At 42.4% G+C, this 23778-nt stretch overlaps 1 protein-coding gene and 1 long non-coding RNA gene across 4 annotated transcripts in view; one reads left to right on the forward strand and one right to left on the reverse strand.

Annotated features, from left to right (window-relative positions):
* The window catches only part of ccdc88c (coiled-coil domain containing 88C), a 217997-nt gene that overhangs the window by 150936 nt on the left and 43283 nt on the right, over positions 1–23778 (reverse strand). For both annotated transcript variants that reach the window (XM_039742336.1, XM_039742335.1), the window contains exon 2: positions 20073–20173. In XM_039742336.1, the coding sequence (XP_039598270.1) occupies positions 20073–20125 (53 nt within the window). In that variant the 5' untranslated portion in view covers positions 20126–20173. The remainder of the gene's footprint in view (positions 1–20072; positions 20174–23778) is intronic.
* The window catches only part of LOC120519167, a 65183-nt gene that overhangs the window by 26368 nt on the left and 15037 nt on the right, over positions 1–23778 (forward strand). The window contains exon 1 of one of the 2 annotated variants that reach the window (XR_005631403.1): positions 21515–21555. The exons of the other annotated variant lie outside the window; for it this stretch is intronic. This is a non-coding gene — a long non-coding RNA (uncharacterized LOC120519167). Of the gene's footprint in view, positions 1–21514; positions 21556–23778 lie in introns of those variants that run through there. 2 annotated transcript variants of the gene reach the window in all.

Genomic DNA, 23778 nt, shown 5'->3' on the forward strand with positions numbered 1-23778 from the left:
ACTTTAAGTTTAATAGCTTTATCGATTGTTAATCTATGGAGGAGGAGGAGGTTAGGAGCAGGCGCTGAAACAACAAATTGCTGCACCCACCACACGACAAACCAACTCAGGATCCAGATTAGGACCCGAGTGCAGCCATGCACAGGTGACACCTCAGCACCACACTAGTTCAGATAGAGTGGAACAATGTGAGGTTTTATATGGTGTCTGGAGTGGCTGTAAATTTATTAGTTACCATATATTTTCACTTGTGGCAATCGACTTTAGTTACTGGTCCTACTACACTTGCTAAACAAACTGGCCCTAGCCTAATGTTGCTCAATTATGTTTATGTCTTTTATAGGTCGCTTTGGATAAAAGTGTCTGCCAAGCAAATAAACATAAATGTAAATCTCATTTAGCAGTCCACTAAATTTAGAGTGAGCGCAGATGAAAAACAGTATTGACAGTTCTGCATGAATACTCAGGTTCACATCCATGATTGATTAATCCTATGCACACTTCCTCCTTACGCTGCCAAAACAAATACTACACAGATCCCCTACCAGCGCACTGTTTCCTCTGTTATCATTTTGAGGGTTTATCAGCCATGATGATATTACTTTCTGTCATTTGTGGCATAGCGCACATTTGAATCACCATGTGCAGCAACATCCCACTTATTATAGGAGTTGATGTGAAGCTCAACTCACAGCATGCAACATGATGCTGGATAAGCACAAAACATGCAGTGCAGAAAATTAACCAGTAATAATGACCAGTAACGATCACCAACACATTAATCAGGTGGGGATTGTAGATAAAGAGCAGCCCAAACACGTCAAAGAAGCATAAATGATCGTAGTTAACTCACACTTAACAAAAGAGGTAGAAATAAAACTATGATAAAATGCTTAAGCTCTCCAAGATCAGTCTACCTGGCCTTAGGTTACGTGTGAAAAAGTACAGTGCATCCGGAAAGTATTCACAGCGCATCACTTTTTCCACATTTTGTTATGTTACAGCCTTATTCCAAAATGGATTAAATTCATTTTTTTCCTCAAAATTACACACACAACACCCCATAATGACAATGTGAAAAAAGTTTACTTGAGGTTTTTGCAAATTTATTAAAAATAAAAAAAACTGAGAAATCCCAGGCACGTAAGTATTCACAGCCTTTGCTCAATACTTTGTCGATGCACCTTTGGCAGCAATTACAGCCTCCAGTCTTTTTGAATATGATGCCACAAGCTTGGCACACCTATCCTTGGCCAGTTTCGCCCATTCCTCTTTGCAGCACCTCTCAAGCTCCATCAGGTTGGATGGGAAGCGTTGGTGCACAGCCATTTTAAGATCTCTCCAGAGATGTTCAATCAGATTCAAGTCTGGGCCACTCAAGGACATTCACAGAGTTGTCCTGAAGCCACTCCTTTGATATCTTGGCTGTGTGCTTAGGGTCGTTGTCCTACTGAAAGATGAACCATCGCCCCAGTCTGAGGTCAAGAGCACTCTGGAGCAAGTTTTCATCCAGGATGTCTCTGTACATTGCTGTAGTCATCTTTTCCTTTATCCTGACTAGTCTCCCTGTTCCTGCTGCTGAAAAACATCCCCACAGCATGATGGTGCCACCACCATGCTTCATTGTAGGGATGGTATTGGCCTGGTGATGAGCGGTGCCTGGTTTCCTCCAAACATGACGCCTGGCATTCACACCAAAGAGTTCAATCTTTGTCTCATCAGACCAGAGAATTTTGTTTCTCATGGTCTGAGAGTCCTTCAGGTGCCTTTTGGCAAACTCCAGGTGGGCTGCCAGGTGCCTTTTACTAAGGAGTGGCTTCCGTCTGGCCACTCTACCATACAGGCCTGATTGGTGGATTGCTGCAAAGATGGTTGTCCTTCTGAAAGGTTCTCCTCTCTCCACAGAGGACCTCTGGAGCTCTGACAGAGTGACCATCGGGTTCTTGGTCACCTCCCTGACTAAGGCCCTTCTCCCCCAATCGCTCAGTTTAGCTGTAGGAAGAGTCCTGGTGGTTTTGAACTTCTTCCACTTTCGGATGATGGAGGCCACTGTGCTCATTGGGACCTTCAAAGCAGCAGAAATTTTTCTGTAACCTTCCCCAGATTTGTGCCTCGAGACAATCCTGTCTCGGAGGTCTACAGACAATTCCTTTGACTTCATGCTTGGTTTGTGCTCTGACATGAACTGTCAACTGTGGGACCTTCTATAGACAGGTGTGTGCCTTTCCAAATCATGTCCAATCAACTGAATTTACCACAGGTGAACTCCAATCAAGCTGCAGAAACATCTCAAGGATGATCAGGGGAAACAGGATGCACCTGAGCTCAATTTGGAGCTTCATGGCAAAGGCTGTGAATACTTATGTACATGTGCTTCCTCAATTTTTTTATTTTTAATAAATTTGCAAAAATCTCAAGTAAACTTTTTTCACGTTGTCATTATGGGGTGTTGTGTGTAGAATTCGGAGGAAAAAAATGAATTTAATCCACTTTGGAATAAGGCTGTAACGTAACAAAATGTGGAAAAAGTGATGCGCTGTGAATACTTTACGGATGCACTGTAAGTACACTCACAGATTTTTTTTCTTTTTTAACATAAGTGGACATATCATGATTTGATCTTCATTTCAACAGTATCTATAGATGAAGAGGATATATGATAACAAACAGAATGCCATATTTATAGTCTATTGTATAATTTGAATAAACATAAAGTAAACTGAAATTTCACATTTGGAAAAAGTAACCTCAAATTAGAATCAGGCACACCAGATGAGGTGCAAAAGACAAGAGGACCTTGTCTGAAGAGGCTTTATTTAAATCACAGGCATTTAGACTGGTTTGAAGTGGGTGTTATTACCATGCCAAGATTGAAACAGCTCTCTGAGGCCTTCAGAAAGAAGGTTAGAGATGTCTATGAGAGAAATTGGACATCAACCATTTCATTTAGAAGATCATCTGTAAGTTGTGAAGATTTCAAACAACTGTCAGTTTGTCCAGGCCAGGCCACAACAGCAAGCTCAGCCTGAGAAAGTCTCATTTACCATTGGAAAAAGGCTGCACAAATTAGATCTAGATAGGAGGCGTGGAAGCAGGAAACCTCTGCTGGCCAGAAAGAGCATTAGGGCAAGACTAAAGTTTGCCCATGAACACAAAGGCAAAGACCAGGACTTTTGGAACAATGTGCTCTGACCAGACAAAGTAAAAATACGAGTTATTTGGCCACAGCACAGGAAGACATGTCTGGCGAAAACCAAAGACCAGAAGAACCGAATACCAACTATAAAGCACGATGGATGAAATGTCATGATTTGGGGCTACTTGGCTGCATCAGGGCCTGGGCAGCTCACCATCACAGAATTCACTACAAATTCTTCATCGCACCATAGGGTGAGACAAAGATTAAAGCTTAACTAAACAAGGAATTTGCCACACAACAATGCCCCTAAAACTACCATTCAATCCACCAAAAATGGCTGAAAAGAAAGAGATGTAGAGTTCTGGCCAAGTCACAGCCTTAATCTGAATCCCACTGAGATGCATGCTGTGTGAGAATTTGACAAGAGCTGTGTGAGCAAGACACCCCCTAAACATCACAAAGCTAAAAGAATTCTGCGTGGTGAGAACTTTATCCTAGTCGATGTCAGAGACTGCTAGACAGTTATAGGACACAACCACTTTTTCCAGAGACAAAAATGGCACATCTGTTCATTTTTCACTGAATAAATGTAATAATTATTCATATAATAACTACATTTTAATTCTGTCAACTGCATCACCTCTATTTAAATATTTGCATGTTCTCCCTGTGTCCGTTTCAGTTTCCTCCAGATCCAAAGACACACAGGTTAGGCGACATTAAATTGGGCCTAGTGTGTGTTTGGTGTGTGCGTGTTCGCCATGCAATGGAGTTGTGCCCTGTAGGGCGTTTGTTCCTTACACCCTCTGCTAGCTGGGATAGGCATCCCAAGTGACCCTAGTCTGGATTAAGTGGGTTAGAAAATGACATGTCATGATACCTAGAGTTGTGCTTGAAAGTTTGTGAACCCTTTAGAATTTTCTGTATTTCTGCATACATATGACCGAAAACTTCATCAGATTTTCACTCAAGTCCTAAAAGTAGATAAAGAGAAACCAGTTAAACAAATCAGACAAAAATATTATACTTGATCGTTTATTTATTGAGGAAAATGATCAAATATTACATATTTGTGAGTGGCAAAAGTATGTGAACCTCTAGGATTAGCAGTGAGTTTGAAAGTGAAATTCGAGTCTGGTGTTTTCAATCAATGGGATGCCAATCTTGTGTGAGTGGGCACCCTGTGTTATTTAAAGAACAGGGATCTATCAAAGTCTGCTCTTCACAACACATGTCTGTGGAAGTGTATCATGGCACGAACAAAGGAGATTTCCGAGGACCTCAAAAAAAGAGTTGTTGATGCTCATCAGGCTGGAAAAGGTTACAAAACCATCTCTAAAGAGTTTGGACTCCACCAATCCACAGTCAGACAGATTGTGTACAAATGGAGGAAATTCAAGACCATTGTTACCCTCCCCAGGAGTTGTCGACCAACAAAGATCACTCGAAGAGCAAGTTGTGTAATAGTCAGCGAGGTCACAAAGGACACCAGGGTAACTTCTAAGCAACTGAAGGCCTCTCTCACATTGGCTAATGTTCATGTTCATGAGTCCACCATCAGGAGAACACTGAACAACAATGGTGTGCATGGCAGGGTTGCAAGGAGAAAGCCACTGCTCTCCAAAAAAACATTGCTGCTCGCCTGCAGTTTGCTAAAGATCATGTGGACAAACCAGAAGGCTATTGGAAGAATGTTTTGTGGATGGATGAGACCAAAATAGAACTTTTTGGTTTAAATGAAAAGCGTTATGTTTGGAGAAAGGAAAACACTGCATTCCAGCATAAGAACCTTATCCCATCTGTGAAACATGGTGGTGGTAGTATCATGGTTTGGGCCTGTTTTGCTGCATCTGGGCCAGGACGGCTTGCCTTCATTGATGGAACAATGAATTCTGAATTATATCAGAGAATTCTAAAGAAAATGTCAGGACATCTGTCCATGAACTGAATCTCAAGAGAAGGTGGGTCATGCAGCAAGACAACGACCCTAAGCACACAAGTCGTTCTACCAAAGAATGGTTAAAGAAGAATAAAGTTAATGTTTTGGAATGGCCAAGTCAAAGTCCTGACCTTAATCCAATCGAAATGTTGTGGAAGGACCTGAAGTGAGCAGTTCATGTGAGGAAACCCACCAACATCCCAGAGTTGAAGCTGTTCTGTACAGAGGAATGGGCTAAAATTCCTCTAAGCTGGTGTGCAGGAATGATCAGAAGTTACCGGAAACGTTTAGTCGCAGTTATTGCTGCAAAGGTGGGTCACACCAGACACTGAAAGCAAAGGTTCACATACTTTTGCCACTCACAAATATGTAATATTCGATCATTTTCCTTAATAAATAAATGACCAAGTATAATATTTTTGTCTCATTTGTTTAACTGGTTTCTCTTTATCTACTTTTAGGACTTGAGTGAAAATCTGATGATGTTTCAGGTCATATTTATGCTGAAATATAGAAAATTTTGAAGCACAATTAATTGTACTTGTTACACACAGATATAGAATGTAACACATACCGATGTATGGTTTTCATTTGTGCCCCATTTCACAAACCCTTCCATGCTCTTTAAGACCCCTTTACAGCTCAATTATGAATCTTTCCTTGATTTGTTTTTTTAACCCTGTAGCCTGACCACAGGATGATTTACTACACCAGTCACAAGTAAGCAGAGTACTCAATGCCATGTCAGGAAGGAGTCTGATTTTTTTTTTTCTTCCCCTCCCCCCATAGTAGCTCATGACAACCTGCACCCTGCCAAGCAACTTTCCAGGAGTGTGTCAAACACCACGACACTGCCCTGCCCCCTTCCCCTATGCACTCTGTGGATTAGCCGGCCTCATTATCATGGACATCTGCTCTCTTGAAATGAGGAAGAACAAGAAAACAAAAGCAGAGGTTCTGATCACAGAGTACTTTGTGTACAACCACTGGCCCCTCAACACTGAAAATCATCCTAGTAACAACACTGGGCCCTTTAATTGTGGCCGCCATAGGAGGTCTTCATGTAGACAAGTTTTATTCAGGAGGCTGGCATTGCGACACTGCCAAACAGTAACTTACACGACTAGAGTGACTGACCACGGTGATCGACACAGGTGTGTTTTATGTACAATCAGCTCATGTTGACTTTGGACTTCACCAGAGGCTGAGTCACTGTGCCACAAAGGGCCTTTGATGGAGCACTGATAGAAACGAGACTAAAATAAACTACAGAGCACAAACCTGAAAGCTGCCAGGCTATTTATAATATTTTTAGCTGACCGAGATATGTTTCGGCTTCCTGCGTGTGCCGGTGTATCAAACAGGATGTGTGACACTGCCATCAAGAACTTCAATATCAGAACCCAACAGTCTTAATTTGACTTTGGTATACAAATCCACCATGTTATAATAATATTAGGACATATTTTATGTCTTGCTTTATTGTTTTTTTATTTTTGTGAAAAACGGGCTAAAATGAGAATTAACTAGAAAAAAAACAACTTAAAACCCACACCAAGCAAGGCGGAGGCAAACACCTGCAGCAGAGCTCCAGCTAACCAGAAACATGCCGACTTCCTTCCTCTGACTAGCGATGTGAAGACTTGAGGCAAGCACAAGACAGAGATGAAAAAGAATACCTCTATTCTGACACAAGAGACACGGGCCAATGGTGGATATCTTCATCACAAGGGCACAATTACCCACACATTAATATCGAAGTTCTATACATCATAATACATGTATTAGGGTCTGTGCCCATTTTGGCTCTGTAAAGATTTTCATTATTTCTCTTCAATTCTGAATCCCAGCCTCTTCAGGTAACTTTGGACAGGGCATCAGTCCATCTGAGGGCCTACTCACCCACATGCCGTCAATTAGAAATAACCAGTTAAACCAACAAGCATGTCTATGGGATTGGAAGGAAAACACACGTAGGCACAAGGAAAAGGTACAGGCCACATAAAGGCAAGTGGGCAGACAGGGGGATTTGAATATAGGATGCTGCATCAATGAAGCTATGATATAGTGACCGCAATGCCACCCAGCATAAAATTGTTTTGAAAAATTTTATTTGTTTTTTTTGTTCTTGAATAATGTTGTTTACTCTATGAACTGAAAACTCCAATACATTTGTTATTTTTGTAAGGTCTTCTTCAACTCTTTCCACATGTGGTAGGAACAAAGGTGTATTAGTTATTGAGACCTGAGCAGCAGCCGTGTGCCATTAGGTTGCTGCATTTGTGGAATGAGAGTTCTGCTCATGTGCCCATCAGAGTGCAACGCCTAAAATAAATGAGTGCCACTTGCATGTTTTGTCTCCTGTTCTGTCCATGATTTGTTGAGACAGGACATCAAGGTACAAACACTGCTTTGGAGAGTAATCTGGGAATCTAATGGTTACATCTCTCCAGTTTGCAGATGACGCTGTTCTCTTAGCCTCGCTACACCAAGTACAATTCACAGTGATGGTGCTGGGATGATAACTGGCACCACAAAAGCTATGGTCTTGAATCTCCTCCTGGCAAAGGATGGCTTGCTTTCATCAGGGCAAGGAGTGCTTAAGTGAAGGAGTTCAAATACATCAGAGTCTTACTCACAAGTAAGAGAAGTGGAGATTGTAAGAATGGCTAAAGAATCAGTGCAGTTCTGCACATGGTGGTGAACAGGGAGCCACATCCTCAGTTAAATCTTTACATTTATCAGTCACTCTACATTCCCATCCTCACCTGTGGTCAAAAGCTCTGGGCAGTCACCCAATAAATGAGACTCCAGGTTCAAGAGGCTGAAATGAGGTTCTTCCATATCGCTGCTGTGTTTACTCTACGTGACAGGGCCACCATTTCCCCAGATTAAGATAAACCAGCTGAGATTGATTTGCACATGCCGATCAAATGCCTCCTGCATGCCTTCCATAGAAGGCATACCAGGAATGGCCCACCGTGACAAATACCAAGGAGCAGGCCCAGGACAAACTGGAGGGATTAAATGTCCCAACTGGCCAGTAGACAACTGCAAATTCTCCAGAAGAAGCTGGAAGAATTTGCTAAGAATATGGTGGCCTGGTCCTTTCAGCCCAGCATATTATCACTGTGACACTCCCCAGGATATGCAGAATGAAATGGCAGATTGGTTTGCATGTAATCTGAGAGAAGATGAAACAGATAAGTTGCAACAACAGAGTCTCATACACTCATACATTGAATTCACTAATACCAAAAGGCACATGAATATTCGGCAGGTCACAGACCTCATCTATTGTGTCCTTTGTGTGGAGGTGAGACAGAGTACAGCACAGGACACCAAACAAATTTAAAAATAAATAAGTTATTTAAAAAAAATTATATAAAGAAATGTATAGACACACACACGCTATATTTATTTATAGGGTGGTCCAGATCTAATTATGCAATTTTCATTACGCTACAACTTAAGTTTATCCATCCATCCTCTTCCGCTTATTCGAGGTCGGGTCGCGGGGGCAGCAGCTTAAGCAGAAAGGCCCAGACTTCCCTCTCCCCGGCCACTTCTTCCAGCCCTTCCAGGAGAATCCCAAGGCGTTCCCAGGCCAGCCGGGAGACATAGTCCCTCCAGCGTGTCCTGGGTCTTCCCCGGGGCCTCCTCCCGGTTGGACGTGCCCGGAACACCTCACCAGGGAGGCGTCCAGGAGGCATCCTGATCAGATGCCCGAGCCACCTCATCTGACTACTCTCGATGCGGAGGAGTAGCGGCTCTACTCTGAGCTCCCTATCTTTAAGGGAAAGCCCAGACACCCTGCGGAGGAAACTCATTTCAGCCGCTTGTATTTGCGATCTCATTCTTTCGGTCACTACCCACAGCTCATGACCATAGGTGAGGGTAGGAGCGTAGATCGACTGGTAAATTGAGAGCTTTGCCTTACGGCTCAGCTCCTTTTTCACCACGACAGACCGATGCAGAGCCCGCATCACTGCGGATGCCGCACCGATCTGCCTGTCGATCTCACGCTCCATTCTTCCCTCACTCGTGAACAAGACCCTGAGATACTTAAACTCCTCCACTTGGGGCAGGATCTCCCCCTCAACCCCGAGAGGGCACTCCACCCTTTTCTGGCTGAGGACCATGCTCTCGGATTTGGAGGTGCTGATTCTCATCCCAGCCACTTCACACTCAGCTGCGAACCGATCCAGAGAGAGCTGAAGATCACGGCCTGATGAAGCAAACAGGACAACATCATCTGCAAAAAGCAGTGACCCAATCCTGAGTCCACCAAACCGGACTCCTTCAACACCCTTAAGTTTATTACATAGAAAATCACCCGAAAAATCCCGGACCATTGAGAAGTGTGCGAACTGAAAACATGAAGAATTGTCTTCGTGCCGAACTGCAATCATCCCTGCATAAATCAAAGTCATCCAGAAGATCTGGATCACCCTGTATATACTTATACATATACAGTGGGTACGGAAAGTATTCAGACCCCCTTCAATTTTTCACTCTTTGTTATATTGCAGCCATTTGCTAAAATCATTTAAATTAATTTTTTTCCTCATTAATGTACACACAGCACCCCATATTGACAGACAAAAAAGAATTTTTGAAATTGTTGCAGATTTATTAAAAAAGAAAAACTGAAATATCACATGGTCCTAAGTATTCAGACCCTTTGCTCAGTATTTAGTAGAAGCACCCTTTTGAGCTAATACAGCCATGAGTCTTCTTGGGAAAGATGCAACAAGTTGTTCACACCTGGATTTGGGGATCCTCTGCCATTCCTCCTTGCAGATCCTCTCCAGTTCTGTCAGGTTGGATGGTAAACGTTGGTGGACAGCCATTTTAGGTCTCTCCAGAGATGCTCAATTGGGTTTAAGTCAGGGCTCTGGCTGGGCCATTCAAGAACAGTCACAGAGTTGTTGTGAAGCCACTCCTTCGTTATTTTAGCTGTGTCCTTAGGGTCATTGTCTTGTTGGAAGGTAAACCTTCGGCCCAGTCTGAGGTCCTTCGCACTCTGGAGAAGGTTTTTGTCCAGGATATCCCTGTACTTGGCCACATTCATCTTTCCCTCGATTGCAACCAGTCGTCCTGTCCCTGCAGCTGAAAAACACCCCCACAGCATGATGCTGCCACCACCATGCTTCACTGTGGGGACTGGATTGCAATGGCCAGAATACTCGGTTAGTGCATCTCCAACATGGCAGGTCTTGTGGGGTGTTCCCTGTATGCAGTGGTTAGTACCTACCTAAAATGCTCCAGGAAGAACAACTGGTGAACCGGCGCCCAAGTCTCACTGATGTGTGTGGACAGTGAAGGCAAGACCATCTGGTCTGATCCCACAAAAGAGCTACTACAGCACAAATTGCTGCCCATGAGAGAAAGGTGTCAGAACACAAAGTGCATCACAGCTTACTGTGTATGGGGCTGTATAGCCACAGTTCAGTCACAGTGCCCATGATGATCCACGCAAAAGCAACTACGATGGGCATATGAGCTTCAGAATTGGACCACTAAGCAATGGAAGATGTTGGCCTGGTCTGATGAATGACATTTAGTTTTAGATCAGTTGGACAGCCAGGTGCATGCTCATTGTTTACCTGGGGTAGAGACGGCAGCATAATGCACTGTGAGAAGAAGGCCAGCCAGTGGAGGTAATGTGCTGCTGGGAAACCTTGAGTCTTGGAATTCATTTGGATGTTACTCTGATCCGTACCACCTACCTAAAGAGTGTTGCAGTCCATGTTCACCCCTTCATGGAAGTTTTCTGATGGCAGTGGCCTCTTTCAGCAGAGTAATGTGCCCTGCCACACTGCGAAAATTGTTCAAGAATGGTTTGAGAAACAAGACAAAGAATTCAAGGTGTTAAATTGGCCTCCAAATTCCCCAGAACTCAATCTGACCGAGCATCTGTGGGATGTGCTGGAAAAACAAGTCCAATCCTTGGATGCCCCACCTTGCAACTTACAGGACTTAAAGCATCTGCTGCTAGTGCCTTGGTGCCAGATACCACATGGCACACCTTCAGAGGTCTTGTGCAGTCCATGCATCAATGGATGAGGGGTGTTTTGGCGGCATGAGGGGGGCCCACACAATATTAGGCAGGTGGGTTGACTGTTGTGGCTGACTGGTTTATATACATTCAGTTTTTTGATTTTTAATATATTTGCAAAAACATTTCAAAATCCTCTTTTTGCTTTTCCATTCTAGAGTATAGAATCTTGCTTCATGTGGAGGAGAAATTAATTTAAATAATTTGAGCATAAGGGTGCAACATAACAAAATGTGAAAAGAGGGAAGGGGCTTGAATAATTTCTGAACACACATTATATATATTATGTATATACACACAGTATATAAATATATATAGCAAGAGAAATGGAGTCTGCCCTTGTCTCCTTCCTTGGCTTGGCTTAAAGCCCAGTTTGGACAAATGCCAAGAAAACTTCCACCAATCTTCCTTTTTTAAAGTAAAGTAAATACTTTATAAGGCAAAAAAGGTAAAACATAACATACAAACTTCATATTCACATGAGGTCAATGTACGCATTTACCTTTATCTCAATTACCAGTTGTGTGATATGAAAAGGATGATGCTTTTATAGGCCGCAGTTAACATTTCACAATTTTTCTTTCCATTCCAGGATCCGCATTTGTAGACTTAAGTATTTAATGCAGGCAGGCGCCACACATGGAATGACATCAGAAAGTCACGGCTTTACCAAGTTTGTGAACAAGATGCAATCGCCTGCTTCTGATTCAAAACAGGAAGCTTAAAAAGTAAATGCGTGACACTTGCAAAGGTACTGTCATTCAAAGATATGAACACTGCTTCTTTTCAAAGAAGAACTAGCTACACATTTCTTCCATGTTCAGTCAAAATAAAAGATTTCCATTTTGTAATTCTAAATGAAATTTAACCCACGCAGGAGTCCCTGATGACAAGATTTAATCTTAAATGTTTAATGAATTTTTGTTCATTCACCCACTTGTCCTTTGTGTGCTCCCTTATTGATATTTGGTGATTTAAGTATCCATGTCAAATTTTACTGATAATAACCGGCAGAAAACAAAAGATCTCCATCCGCCTTCTAGGGGCTCTCCTCAATAGCTAGTCATGTGGTGTGTAGACCTCCAAAGTAACTCCCTTCAACTATAATCTCACACTCCTTCTCAGAACCTCTCAACACCTTCACATGAGACTTTGCAATAACTGTCCTCTGGACTCTAGACATAATAGCACGAATGCCAGCTAAATCTCAAAATTATGCAGCGTTAGGTGTGGCCCTTCCCATGTTACAAGGACACCAGGTCTATAATCTCCAGGCACCCCTGGTTCTCAAAGAGTCCACTCATGACCATCATCATCAGGTCCTTCCATGAAAACCCTAAATACAAAGAGGACTGTTTGACTTATGTTAGGTAGATTGCCCAGAGGGGACTGGGCGGTCTCTTGGTCTGGAACCCCTACAGATTTTATTTTTTTCTCCAGCCTTTGGAGTTTTTTTTTGTTTTTTCTGTCCACCCTGGCCATCAGACCTTACTCCTATTCTATGTTAATTAATATTGACTTATGTTTATTTTTTATTGTGTCTTCTATTTTTCTATTCATTTTGTAAAGCACTTTGAGCTACATTTTTTTGTATGAATATGTGCTATATAAATAAATGTTGATTGATTGATTGATTGATTGATGACTGTGCCTTCTCTAACTGCCTGGAGCTCTCTACCCTCCTGCCAAGTCACAGAGCGAGTCTCTCTCCTTGAGGGAAGCAACTTAGTGCCAGCCTTTGCAAACCATAACCCCCTTTTACCACCCAGCAGCTAAGAGTTACTCTGACCTCTTATCTTTCTCTCCGTTCACAAGTGGGGGATCAGATTGTCAGGAATTAATGGCCAGGAAAAAAATCTCTTCAGACTGCTTTCTGACCTCAACTCCCACTGGTCCAACTCTACTTCTGGAGCACTCCAGTGAGCTCTCCCTACTCACACTAGATATAAAATACTCCCCTCCTTGTGCCAGTGAAGCCCACAGTATCTTGTATAGAAGGCTTTGGCATTCCTGTGCCATTCTAGCAGTGCCAGCTTTTACATGATGCCAAGTTTAAAGCTTCCACATTAACAATGACATGCAACATCCATCCATCCATTATCCATCCCGCTATATCCCAACTACAGGGCCACGGGGGTCCGCCGGAGCCAATCCCAGCCAACACAGGGCACAAGGCAGGAAACAAACCCCGGGCAGGGTGCCAGCCCACCGTAGGGCGCACACAATGGATCCAAAATATATGAAACTAGTAATGGCATACTGCACGATAACGTGCAGTGAATACACTTGACTGAGAACATTCTAGCTATTCTTACGCAATCAGTGTCTGTTTGTCGTCACTGGATGACGTTTTGTTCTGTCTCATTTACCTTTGCAATTCTGGCACGTCTGACCACTGATTGACGACGTCGATTAGCCTCATCCTCCATCTCATTTGCTCTTGCGCTCTGTGTCAGCCTGTCATAAATGCTGAGTGCACTCTTCATAGTTTTCATACTCTTTCTCTGTACGTTTGCTCAGAGGTTTGATGCGCTTGTGCTTCCTGAGCAGCTCTTCTTTTCTCCTCCCTAGCGGCCAGCTTCTCCTCTTCTTTCTTTGGCATTTTTTTCACATTAAGACTGATGAAGTCAGTGTTAGTGTTGCAGTTACTTAGTACGTTTTCTTTAATTTTTCACTTAAGCTGGCACTTAAATCTTCAATCTGCCTCAAGAATGATTTAAGATATGAAGAGGTAGGGAAGTGACGGCGAAGGTGGTAGGGAATGAGAACGGCGCCCGTACACGTGCTGTACGGCCGCCCTGCTGCCCACTGCTGAAAGTTGATTTTACAATAAAATAAAAATAAAAAGAGGAATAACCTTGGAAGTCAATCATCACCCCAAAAACGGGTAATAGACGTCACTTAGTATATGTGTGTGACGATGCGGGTTTGTTGCATGCTCCCATTTTCTGTCTGGGAGCCCTTGAACCCGTCACTGTCGTTAATGTCACCGATGAGCTTAGCAGTGAGGCAACAACATAGCAAGGGGATGGTGCAAAAGTGTCAAGTGCTTTTATTTAAAAAACAACAAAAACAAAGTGTTCAAAATAAAGTGCAGTGTCCAAAGTTCCAATAAATAAATAATCCATAAAAACTGTTGTAAAACGTGGAGGTTAAACAAACCAATAAATAGAAAAACAATCCTTTAAAATCGAGGTTAAAATACAATGCAGAAAACAGTCTTTTAAAAACAAGCCCACTGTCTTCTTTTACCTGGTGGCTCTCCCCTGCTTCACCCATCTGGGCTTCGCAACAGGAGAGTCTCCTACCTGCAGGAACAGCTGCCTTTCACACTCGTTGGGCTCCAAACTGGACCGAGACTTGGGTTAATTCCCCAGTGGCCAAGGCGCTCACGCTGGGGCTAAAACCAGCCCAAAGCCTTCGACGGTCAGTCGTCTCCTCTCCTTAATCGCTCAGCTGGAGCGACTGCTTCCTTCAGCCCCACCGAGTGTCGGCCACACACCCCTCGTGGGCTCACCTTCCAGCTGCCTGCTTTCTCTCATTCGAGCCTGCTCTTGCTCGCTCACTCACTTACTCTCCTTCTCCCTCACACTGGCAATCTCTCTCCCCACTGCTTCCTGCCTTCTCTCGCAACCTCCTGTTCTTTCTCTTTTTCCTCCCCTTTAGCCAACTCGCACTTTTATATATCAAGAGGGCATGGCAGCTGTGGCAAATCAGCGGCCCCAGGAACAATGTCTGATGCGGACCTGTGCATTTAGGTGAGAAACGCCCACATCGCGAATCGCCCTGAGAACTGCTTCAGCCACACAACCACCATACCCCTCACCAAGCTGCGAGCGAGGTGCTTATTCATTTAAAAGCAGCCCTTTTTTTTACATGAGCTGTGGACCCATTACACCACAATGTGTCAAACGGTTTGCGAGCGTTAGGTGATTTAAAATCCTGGACAGACAAACAGACAGCCACGGTAGCGTATTATGTAAGAAGATACCCAACATTTATGAGGAGATGATAAAATGCTCATATGTGCATTTGGCTATGGTGGCAAATAAAAATGAATCCACCACACATTCAGACAAGTCAAGGAACAACGTTATAGTTAACCAACATCAAAAACATTTGTCTGCAACATCATATTGATTCTACAGAACAGCTAAATGCAGGACAGGCAATACACAGAAGGTGGGAGGCGCAAACTAGACAGCAATGCAACAGAAACGTGCCGATTTCACCAGGCCAGACACCATGTAGCTAAAGTATGAGGGACAAGAGGCAAAAGGGGACTCAAAGCGCCTCTGTTTCAGGCCGCTGCCTTCTCCTGTAATTAAAGCGTAATGACAGAGTGATGCAGAGTCAACTTCCTTTTCACTTTCACATGGAGTTTGGCAAAATGTCAATCACACACGGGCAGGGATAATTTCCACCCACAGCTCTGGGAGGTTTTTGTGACCCTTTCTATTATGACAATAATAAAAATTTCACTTCATTTGTTATACATATGGAGACTGAGAGTTCATCTACAAAATGACATTCATTTTGACAGTGTCTGAGAAAATGCAGAAGGATCTAAAGAGGGAGAGACAGATATAACACTCTACATGGAAAAGAGACTTTAAAACATTTATATGACGGGATACTCACACTGGTGCAAAATATCAAAGAACAAAAACCTCAGCCCACCATATCAAAGGTTAGGTTTGGTATTTTTCAAATACCAAGTAATAAAGTATCTATCTATCTATCTATCTTTCAAGTCAAAGTTATTACTTCTCAAACATGCTATACTGTATATGCAATTTACCACACAAAATTGTGTTCTAAACTTCAACACTCTGTAAATTAAAAAAAAATATTTTGCTTGCAATGGTACTTTACATTGCAGTCTATAGGTTGTGGACGAAAACTCAGACCCGACAGCAGGTGCGGTTATAAAGCAGCTTTATTTTCAGAGTCACGGTGAGAAGAGTTTCAGAAAAGCAGACAATCAAATATACATGACAGCGTCAGGGCCCCGTCTGTTGGGTGGGGTCCAGTTTTACACCCCTAGAATGCGTGATTTAATATCATTATAAAATGCAACAGTCAACACATTTATTATACACAACCCTTGAGCCCCTTTAATGTCCCTTGTAAAACTTGATTTCTTGGCTCCTTTTGTTATGGCGTTCAGATGTAAGCTAAGGGAAAACGATGCTGTTACTTGGTTTCGTAAAGCTTACTTCTCAGACATGAATTAGTACAAGGGAACGAAGAGAACATTCGTCTTCCACAAGGTCAAAGAAGAAAAGCTTAAAAATGTACCAAATGTATCTATTTCTCAAGCCAAGACAGTTGTCGAGTATTTATTTGCGTCTTGTGATTACACACACACATTGTAAAATAGATGATATGTCATTTTACAAAATGATGATAGCAGCCTCGCAGGATCAGACGTGATTCTCAAATGAGAATATTAGTCTAGAGCAGCACTTCCCGATTCATTTTACCCTCGCACCCCCTGTGATGGACGAGGCCGATTTCGCACCCTCTTGGTTTGAGAAGAAGTATGAAAAATATGAGGTTAGCATGAAAAACATATCACCAATTGAAGCTTTATGAATAATGGATACTTTATTCGCCATCAATAATTGTTTTGGTAAAGCCATACTCAGTGTAACCCTCCTTTCTATTTTCTAATTTTTTCGCGACTAGCCATGATTAAATGAACGGTAAAAAAGTAAGAGCGAAGCGACGGTGACTTATTGAGGCAGGCAGGCGAGAACACAATAGCACGCGGACTCAATGTAGTGCACGTCAAGTCAATCTAAAATGCGCGATCAGATTCGAAAAAATATATCTTTTCAAGATCTATTTAGATATAAGTAGGTTCTATTTAGTCGACAGAAATATCTTTGGTAGGAATGTAAGTTGAATTTAGTCTTTAAATTTCTATGGTGAAGAAAAATTTATGCAATGATGACTAAATTTAACTTACATTCCTACCAAAGATATTTCTGTCGACTAAATAAAACTTACTTATATTTAAAATTTAAATAGAACTTGAACAGTTACGATAGTTCATAATACCCACGCAGCACTAAGTGCACGTAAGAGCGGAAGTCATCCGTTTTAACAAGCAGCGTATTGCACTGATACGAAATAACCTGCCCATTTAATTATTTAGGAATGGATAGATAAATTAAGATTTTGTACAAATAATGTTTTCCATTTTTCTTCCTCGATGGATTCTGGCACCCCCAGCAACAGTTGCTCCCACCCCCAATCGGGAAGCGCTGGTCTAGAGACAATCCGCTAAAAAGCGTGCAGTGAAAAGCACCAAAATTAAGAGCTGCAAAGGCCCCACCCACTGGACTTGTTCCTAAAGCACCCGCCCTCAATTCCTTCAGTCCGTGCATTTTAAACCATTGCCGGGGGTTCAGGGAGAGAGCAAAAGATAACAAATAAAAGACTTGACACTGAGAGAAAATAAAAGGCTAAAATTGCTGCTACCCATTCAGGAGCTCAGTAGCGCAAGGTAACCGAAGCTTAACAATTAATGTGCATGTTGTAATGAGCACTGCAATAGTGGACACAGACAGACACACTCATGTAGAGAGTGAGAAGTGCCTCTGTCTGCTATTTTAACTATTGCATCACTATATAACATAACAAGAGCAAATAGAGTTTAGAGAAGCATTGGGGTCTATAGATATACAAAGTGCTAAAATGCAGCAGGTATTTTATTCAGGGCATGTTTGCATTTCCAGTTAGGCAGTGATGTTAATTTCTTTAGTTATTCATTTAGATGTGCAGTCAGCAGGTGGATGTTGTGCAGGGTGACAGATGAGATTAGACAGGAGTCCCATGGATTTTGATGTTTGCTGGTGACATTGTGATCTGTAGAGATACTAGGGAGCAGGGTTGAGGAGACCCTGGAGAGGTGGAGGTATGTTCTGGAGAGGAGCGGAATGAAGGTCAGTAGCAACAAGACAGAATACATGTGTGTAAAAGACAGGGAGGTTAGTGGAATGCTGAGGATGGAGGGAGTAGAGCTGGCAAAGGTGGAGGAGTTTAAATACTTGGGATCAACAGTACAGAGAAATGGGGATTGTTGAAGAGAGGAGAAAAAGAGTAAAGGCAGCATGGAGTAATTTGTGATAGATGGGTATCAGCAAGAGTGAAAGGGAAGATCTACAGGACAGTAGTGAGACCAGCTATGTTATATGTGTTGCAGACGGTGGCACTGACCAAAAAGCAGGAGACAGACCTGGAGGTGGCAGAGTTAAAGATGCTAAGATTTGCATTTGGTGTGATGAGGATGGAGAGGATTAGAAATGAGGACATTAGAGGGTCAGCTCAAGTTGGATGGTTGGGAGACAAAGTCAGAGAGGTGAGATTGCGTTGGTTTGGACATGTGCAGAAGAGAGATGCTGGGTATATTGGGAGAAGGATGTTAAGGATAGAGCTGCCAGGGAAGAGAAAAGCAGGAAGGCCTAAGAGAAGGTTTATGGATGTGATGAGAGAGGACATGCAGGTGATGGGTGTAACAGAGCAAGATGATGAGGACAGGAAGATATGGAAGAAGATGATCTGCTGTGGCAACCTCTAAAAGGAGCAGCTGAAATAAGAAGTTGTTGATTTGGGTGTTTTGAGTACTGAAATCTGCATCTGCTGTGGCTCTTCATTATCAGCTCTTTTAACTGCAGTCCTTTAACGGAGTGTGACATATTGATTGCGTCACATGCCTAATTTGCAGTTCATATTTTCATGAACATAGCTACCAATTCTTTCGAGCATACATCAACTCCAGCACTATAGTCGTAACACTGAACAACAGAGAGCACACTCACATCTACCAATCGCCCATTGATGCTGTTGAATGTCAATGTATAATCTGAGACTACAGAAAGGTTTTACCCTTGCATCATTAGGTTGTGCTTGTTTAAAAATGTGCAATGTGCTCTCTGTACACATGACACACATTTATATGACTAACTGACATTTCATTGAAATCAGAAGCTTGCTCTCTGTCAGACCAGGTTAACAAACACCTCTGATCTTTGCAGTTCAAAATCCCCACCTTTAAGCGCCGCCTTCATGAGGCACTGGATTGGTTTAGAAATGTGGCACTCAGTGAGCTGTCTTAATTGTTCCCACCCAGTTTAATGCAAAATTCACTTATAGCTCTGTCCCAACATATACTGTATAGCATATTATACATCTGGCATTAGGGAGGCTATGGCGACAATGGCATCAAAGTCAACAGAGTTCATAGTAACAGAAAATAAGCAACCAACTCAAATGCCTGCAAGCACAGTGCCACCATTCTCAGAGTTTTTTATGTGGGGAACCACATGCACAATGCTTTAGACATGTTAAGGTACTTTGAGGTTTGCCAATATCAAAATGTGTGCAAATATTTAAATGTTAACACTTTCCTTGAAAAAGAAATTTTCTTAGGCGGATCTCCCACAAAGCACAGTAAAAGGAACAATAAAAGAAAGTCACAAAGGACTTGAGCAAATTTAAATAAGATTAAAATAGTAAATAAATGCATCACTAACAAAAAGAAATCATTAAATGTTTTCAGGAAGGGCACAGGACTCATTTTGAAAAGCCTTGAGAACGGCACACCACATGTGTGATTCCCAGGGTTATCTGGCAGCAGGAGCAACTCTTTCGTGGCCCTCACTCACAGTACACTATGGAGTGCAACATGCAAACTGGGAGCAGTGGGACGGACAAACTCCAAAGTTACTGGATCAATGCCTGCCTGTGCCAAAACTGACAGGCAGAGAGCAGCATAAACCTCAGTATTATGACTCTGTCTTTGTAAAGCACCTCGGCACTTCATTTCAAATAGAAATATTTAATTCAAAATAAAGCACGCTTGTTTTGTCAATGTCATTGACTCTGTTTCACTGCAGTCTAATAATACGTTACAATATACTCACATCTGTACCATAATTTTGTTTAAAAAGATGCCATCCACCAGATCCATGTACATAGACAGCTTATCTCCATCTCCTGCTCCCAGGGGTCCAAAGGTTTTAACCTGTAATTAGGAGGAAAAAAACAAAAGTGAGAACAGGCGGATTAACGTTAAGCACCTTTAGAGCACAAATAAACCGGCTAGCTCTCTCATCGAGTCTGCCCCTTATCACAATAGACAGACAGACCCTTAGAAACAGCAGCGGCCCTCAAATGGTGAGGCGTTCACACAATGACTGGTTTCACCCTATCAAATTAATTGGAAAAGAAATCCAGTCTTTACTTGAGCTCCCTATTTGATTACAGTAATCATTTCTACTAGTCTGACGAATCAAAAATGCACTACTGATATTAGAAAAAGGCTGCACCCAGAAGCAGGCAAACGTACACAGGAGAGTACATGATTAGGCCTGCATTTCCATTATGGTTACAGCCGCCACTATTCAGCTACACATCGGGCTTGACATAAAAGGGCAATCATATGGACAGGAGTCACCTTATAGTTACAGGCGGTGAACGGCCTCTTGTTTGGAAAGGTTTGTTGGTTGTATTAAGTAAGTAAAAATAATATAAGTATGGACAACTCAGCACCATATGCTTCAAACTATGAATTCAAGCTAAAATGATCCAGTTAATTTAAGCCAGATATGAGTTTACAGTCTACATACAAACTGAGAAAATATTTATTTGGCATGTGTAACTCAACTTATGGAGGATAAAAATAGTAAACGAGAATTATGATACTGTATTTCACATCCACCAAGCTGTCACGCACACACATCTGTGGATCATCCTCGGGGTTCCTCTAAGGCAGCGGTACCCAACCTTTTTTTGGCCATGCCCCACCTAGGCCTCTCTAAAATCATGATGTCCCCCACTGTAACATATACCTTATTCTTATTATTACCCATTCAAAAAGTGAACTCCTACTCTTGTGGAGGAAGCCCATAATGTCATTAATTTGGTCTAAACAAGCTTCCAAAGAACATGGAAACAAAACAGGGAAAGAATAGTTGATGTACTGACAAAGAAATTGGTCAAAAAATATATATAATATGAAGTAATATGAAAATACAGTTTCAAAAAAATATAATAAGAGGCATGATATTCATAAATATAAAATAACTTTAATGACAGCTTTTTCAGTAATATTTTGATCATTTTGTATTTTTGTTGTATTTCAAAATTTTATAATCATTGTTACAATTCATATTATTTTAATGGTAAAAAAACAATTTCTAAATACGTAGAAAAACCCAAGCTGGTTGTAAAATCATAAACTAAAGGGTTCTTCACAATCCCTTCTACAGGGTGGTCCAGATCTAATTCTGCAGATCCAGATCGTCTGGATGACTTTGATTTATGTGGGGACGATTCCAGTTTGGCGCGAAGATGATTCTTCATGACGTCAGTTCACACACTTCTCGATGGTCCGGGATTTTTCAGGTGATTTTCTATGTAATAAACTTAAGTTACAGCGTAACGTGCGGTGGGTTGGCACCCTACCCAGGATTGGTTCCTGCCTTGTGCCCTGTGTTGGCTGGGATTGGCTCCAGCAGACCCCCCGTGACCCTGTGTTCGGATTCAGCGGGTTAGACAATGGATGGATGGATGGATATAGCGTAACGAAAATTGCATAATTAGATCTGGACCACCCTATATGTTTATATAAATATATAGATGTCTCTTAAAAATTATTTGTTTACTTTTTTCTATCATTTTTAACAGTGAATTTGTTTCTTCATTTTATAAATTGTTTAACATACCTAAATTCTCGAATTGCCCCCCTAAAAAATCTAATTGCCCCCTATCGGGGATCACCGCTCTAAGGTATGTGGCACCATCCCAGGTCCAGAGGAGGTGCTGCCACTAACCATGTCCTCTCCTATTCCCCTAACAGTACAGAGAAGACACCCCCTGAGGGCGCCTGACTCGGCCCCTAACACGAGATTGGCAGAAGGAGGTGTCACTCTGCGAGCAGACGGAGCTACTGTGACAAAACATGAATTACTACGAGCCCGAATGGGGCTATTTTGTTTGTCTCATTTTGTGACCTTTGCACCTTTGCCTATAAAGGCAAGAAACTGGGGATTGCTACTCAGGGTTCATACACTTCAGTACATTTCAAATTCCCAGAAGTTTTTGACTTTTCTAGTACTAACAAGCAGAAGAATCCAGGCCTAACTTACACTCTGGTTTTGAAAATCCATAGCAACAATATATGAACCTAATAAGAACACATATGAGCTCAAACACAGGGCCTATCTTAACTTGCTTACCCAGAAGCCAACGCTGTTTTCGCAGATTAACAGGCAATTCTAGGCAGGGCCGTCACATGTTGAAAACAGATATGACATTTTGTGGACAATAAATGTGGTGTGCAATGAACATCAGTTTGTGTCAGTATTTTAGTGGGTGCAAGCAAGATTCCAAAGAAAATAACGGGAATAGCATGTCCTGTTAAAGCGCGGTTTACAAAACACCACACTGTAAAGCGCACATAAATATGCAGTAAAACTACTGCAACCTGATGGGAAAATAAATGATAAATAAAATAATTTTGGTTGATTTTAGGTGGTAAAATTATTGGGGATGAAAACAAGCAAGTCCTTGGGAAGGGCTTCCACGCACACTCTATGATCTCACAATCGGGAAGTATGCCCTGAAAAAAAGTTACCCACGTCTTCACCATGACTTGTATGAATAATGGTCGCCCATCACATTCCACACCCAGAGGATTAGCTGATCCGATGGGGACAAATTAAACTGAGCAAGGAGATGGCACAAAAGATGCAAGAGCTTTAACTTATTACAAAAACAAACAATCAAAAAAAAAAAAAAATCAGTGTCCAAATAGATTGAAAACAGCACTAAGTGTTCCAATAAATAAATCATCCATAAAAAGGTAAAAATCCCAAATGTTTAAACATGAGAATAACTTGCAGCAGTCATTGGAGCCACACCAGCCAAGCACAGCTCCTTCCCAGTCTCTCCAGCTCACCCAAGGTTTGCTCAGCTGAAGAGACTTCAGCAGTCGCGGCCCTCTCGCTACTGGCCCCCATTTTGGCTTCCTTTACCGGCGTCTGCCAGACCCTTGGGGTCAGTTATCCTCCCGTCTTCCTTCTCGCACACGTAGTCGTCCCTCAGATCTTTAGGGAAGACGCCACCTCAATTAAACCCACTCTTCCACATAGTCAGCGGGCGCGATCCATCCCTCAAGTGCCGATCCTTCGCTCCATATGGGACCCCTGACTGCGTTGACCTCTCTCTTTCAGCTGGCTGGCTTGTCCACTCTCTTTCACTGCCCCCAATGCCTCTCTCTCTCTCACTCTCCAAGCCTTTCCTCTCTTTTGTATTCTCTTTATTCCCTTTTTCCTCCCGATCCCCTGTGCCGGCCCGTACTTTTACGGCTCCGTGGGCGCAGCTCCGCAATCACGCACCGCAGGAAACCGATTAAGAAATCGAGAACAATCTCACCCTCCCGTGCAGGTGCGACAAACCTCAACTACTTCATCACCTCCATACGGCTGCACAATCACACCCCACGGAGACTGGCATGGCCAAATGGATCATTTTAAAAACTGGCCATTCGTTCAGAGCCGCGGCCCCGCTATACCACAAGTCTGTGCATGTGCTTGAGAACACAACACAAGGCAATAATAATGTACG

Source organism: Polypterus senegalus, chromosome 18 (assembly GCF_016835505.1).
Source record: "Polypterus senegalus isolate Bchr_013 chromosome 18, ASM1683550v1, whole genome shotgun sequence".
Classification (NCBI taxonomy): Eukaryota; Metazoa; Chordata; class Cladistia; order Polypteriformes; family Polypteridae; genus Polypterus; species Polypterus senegalus.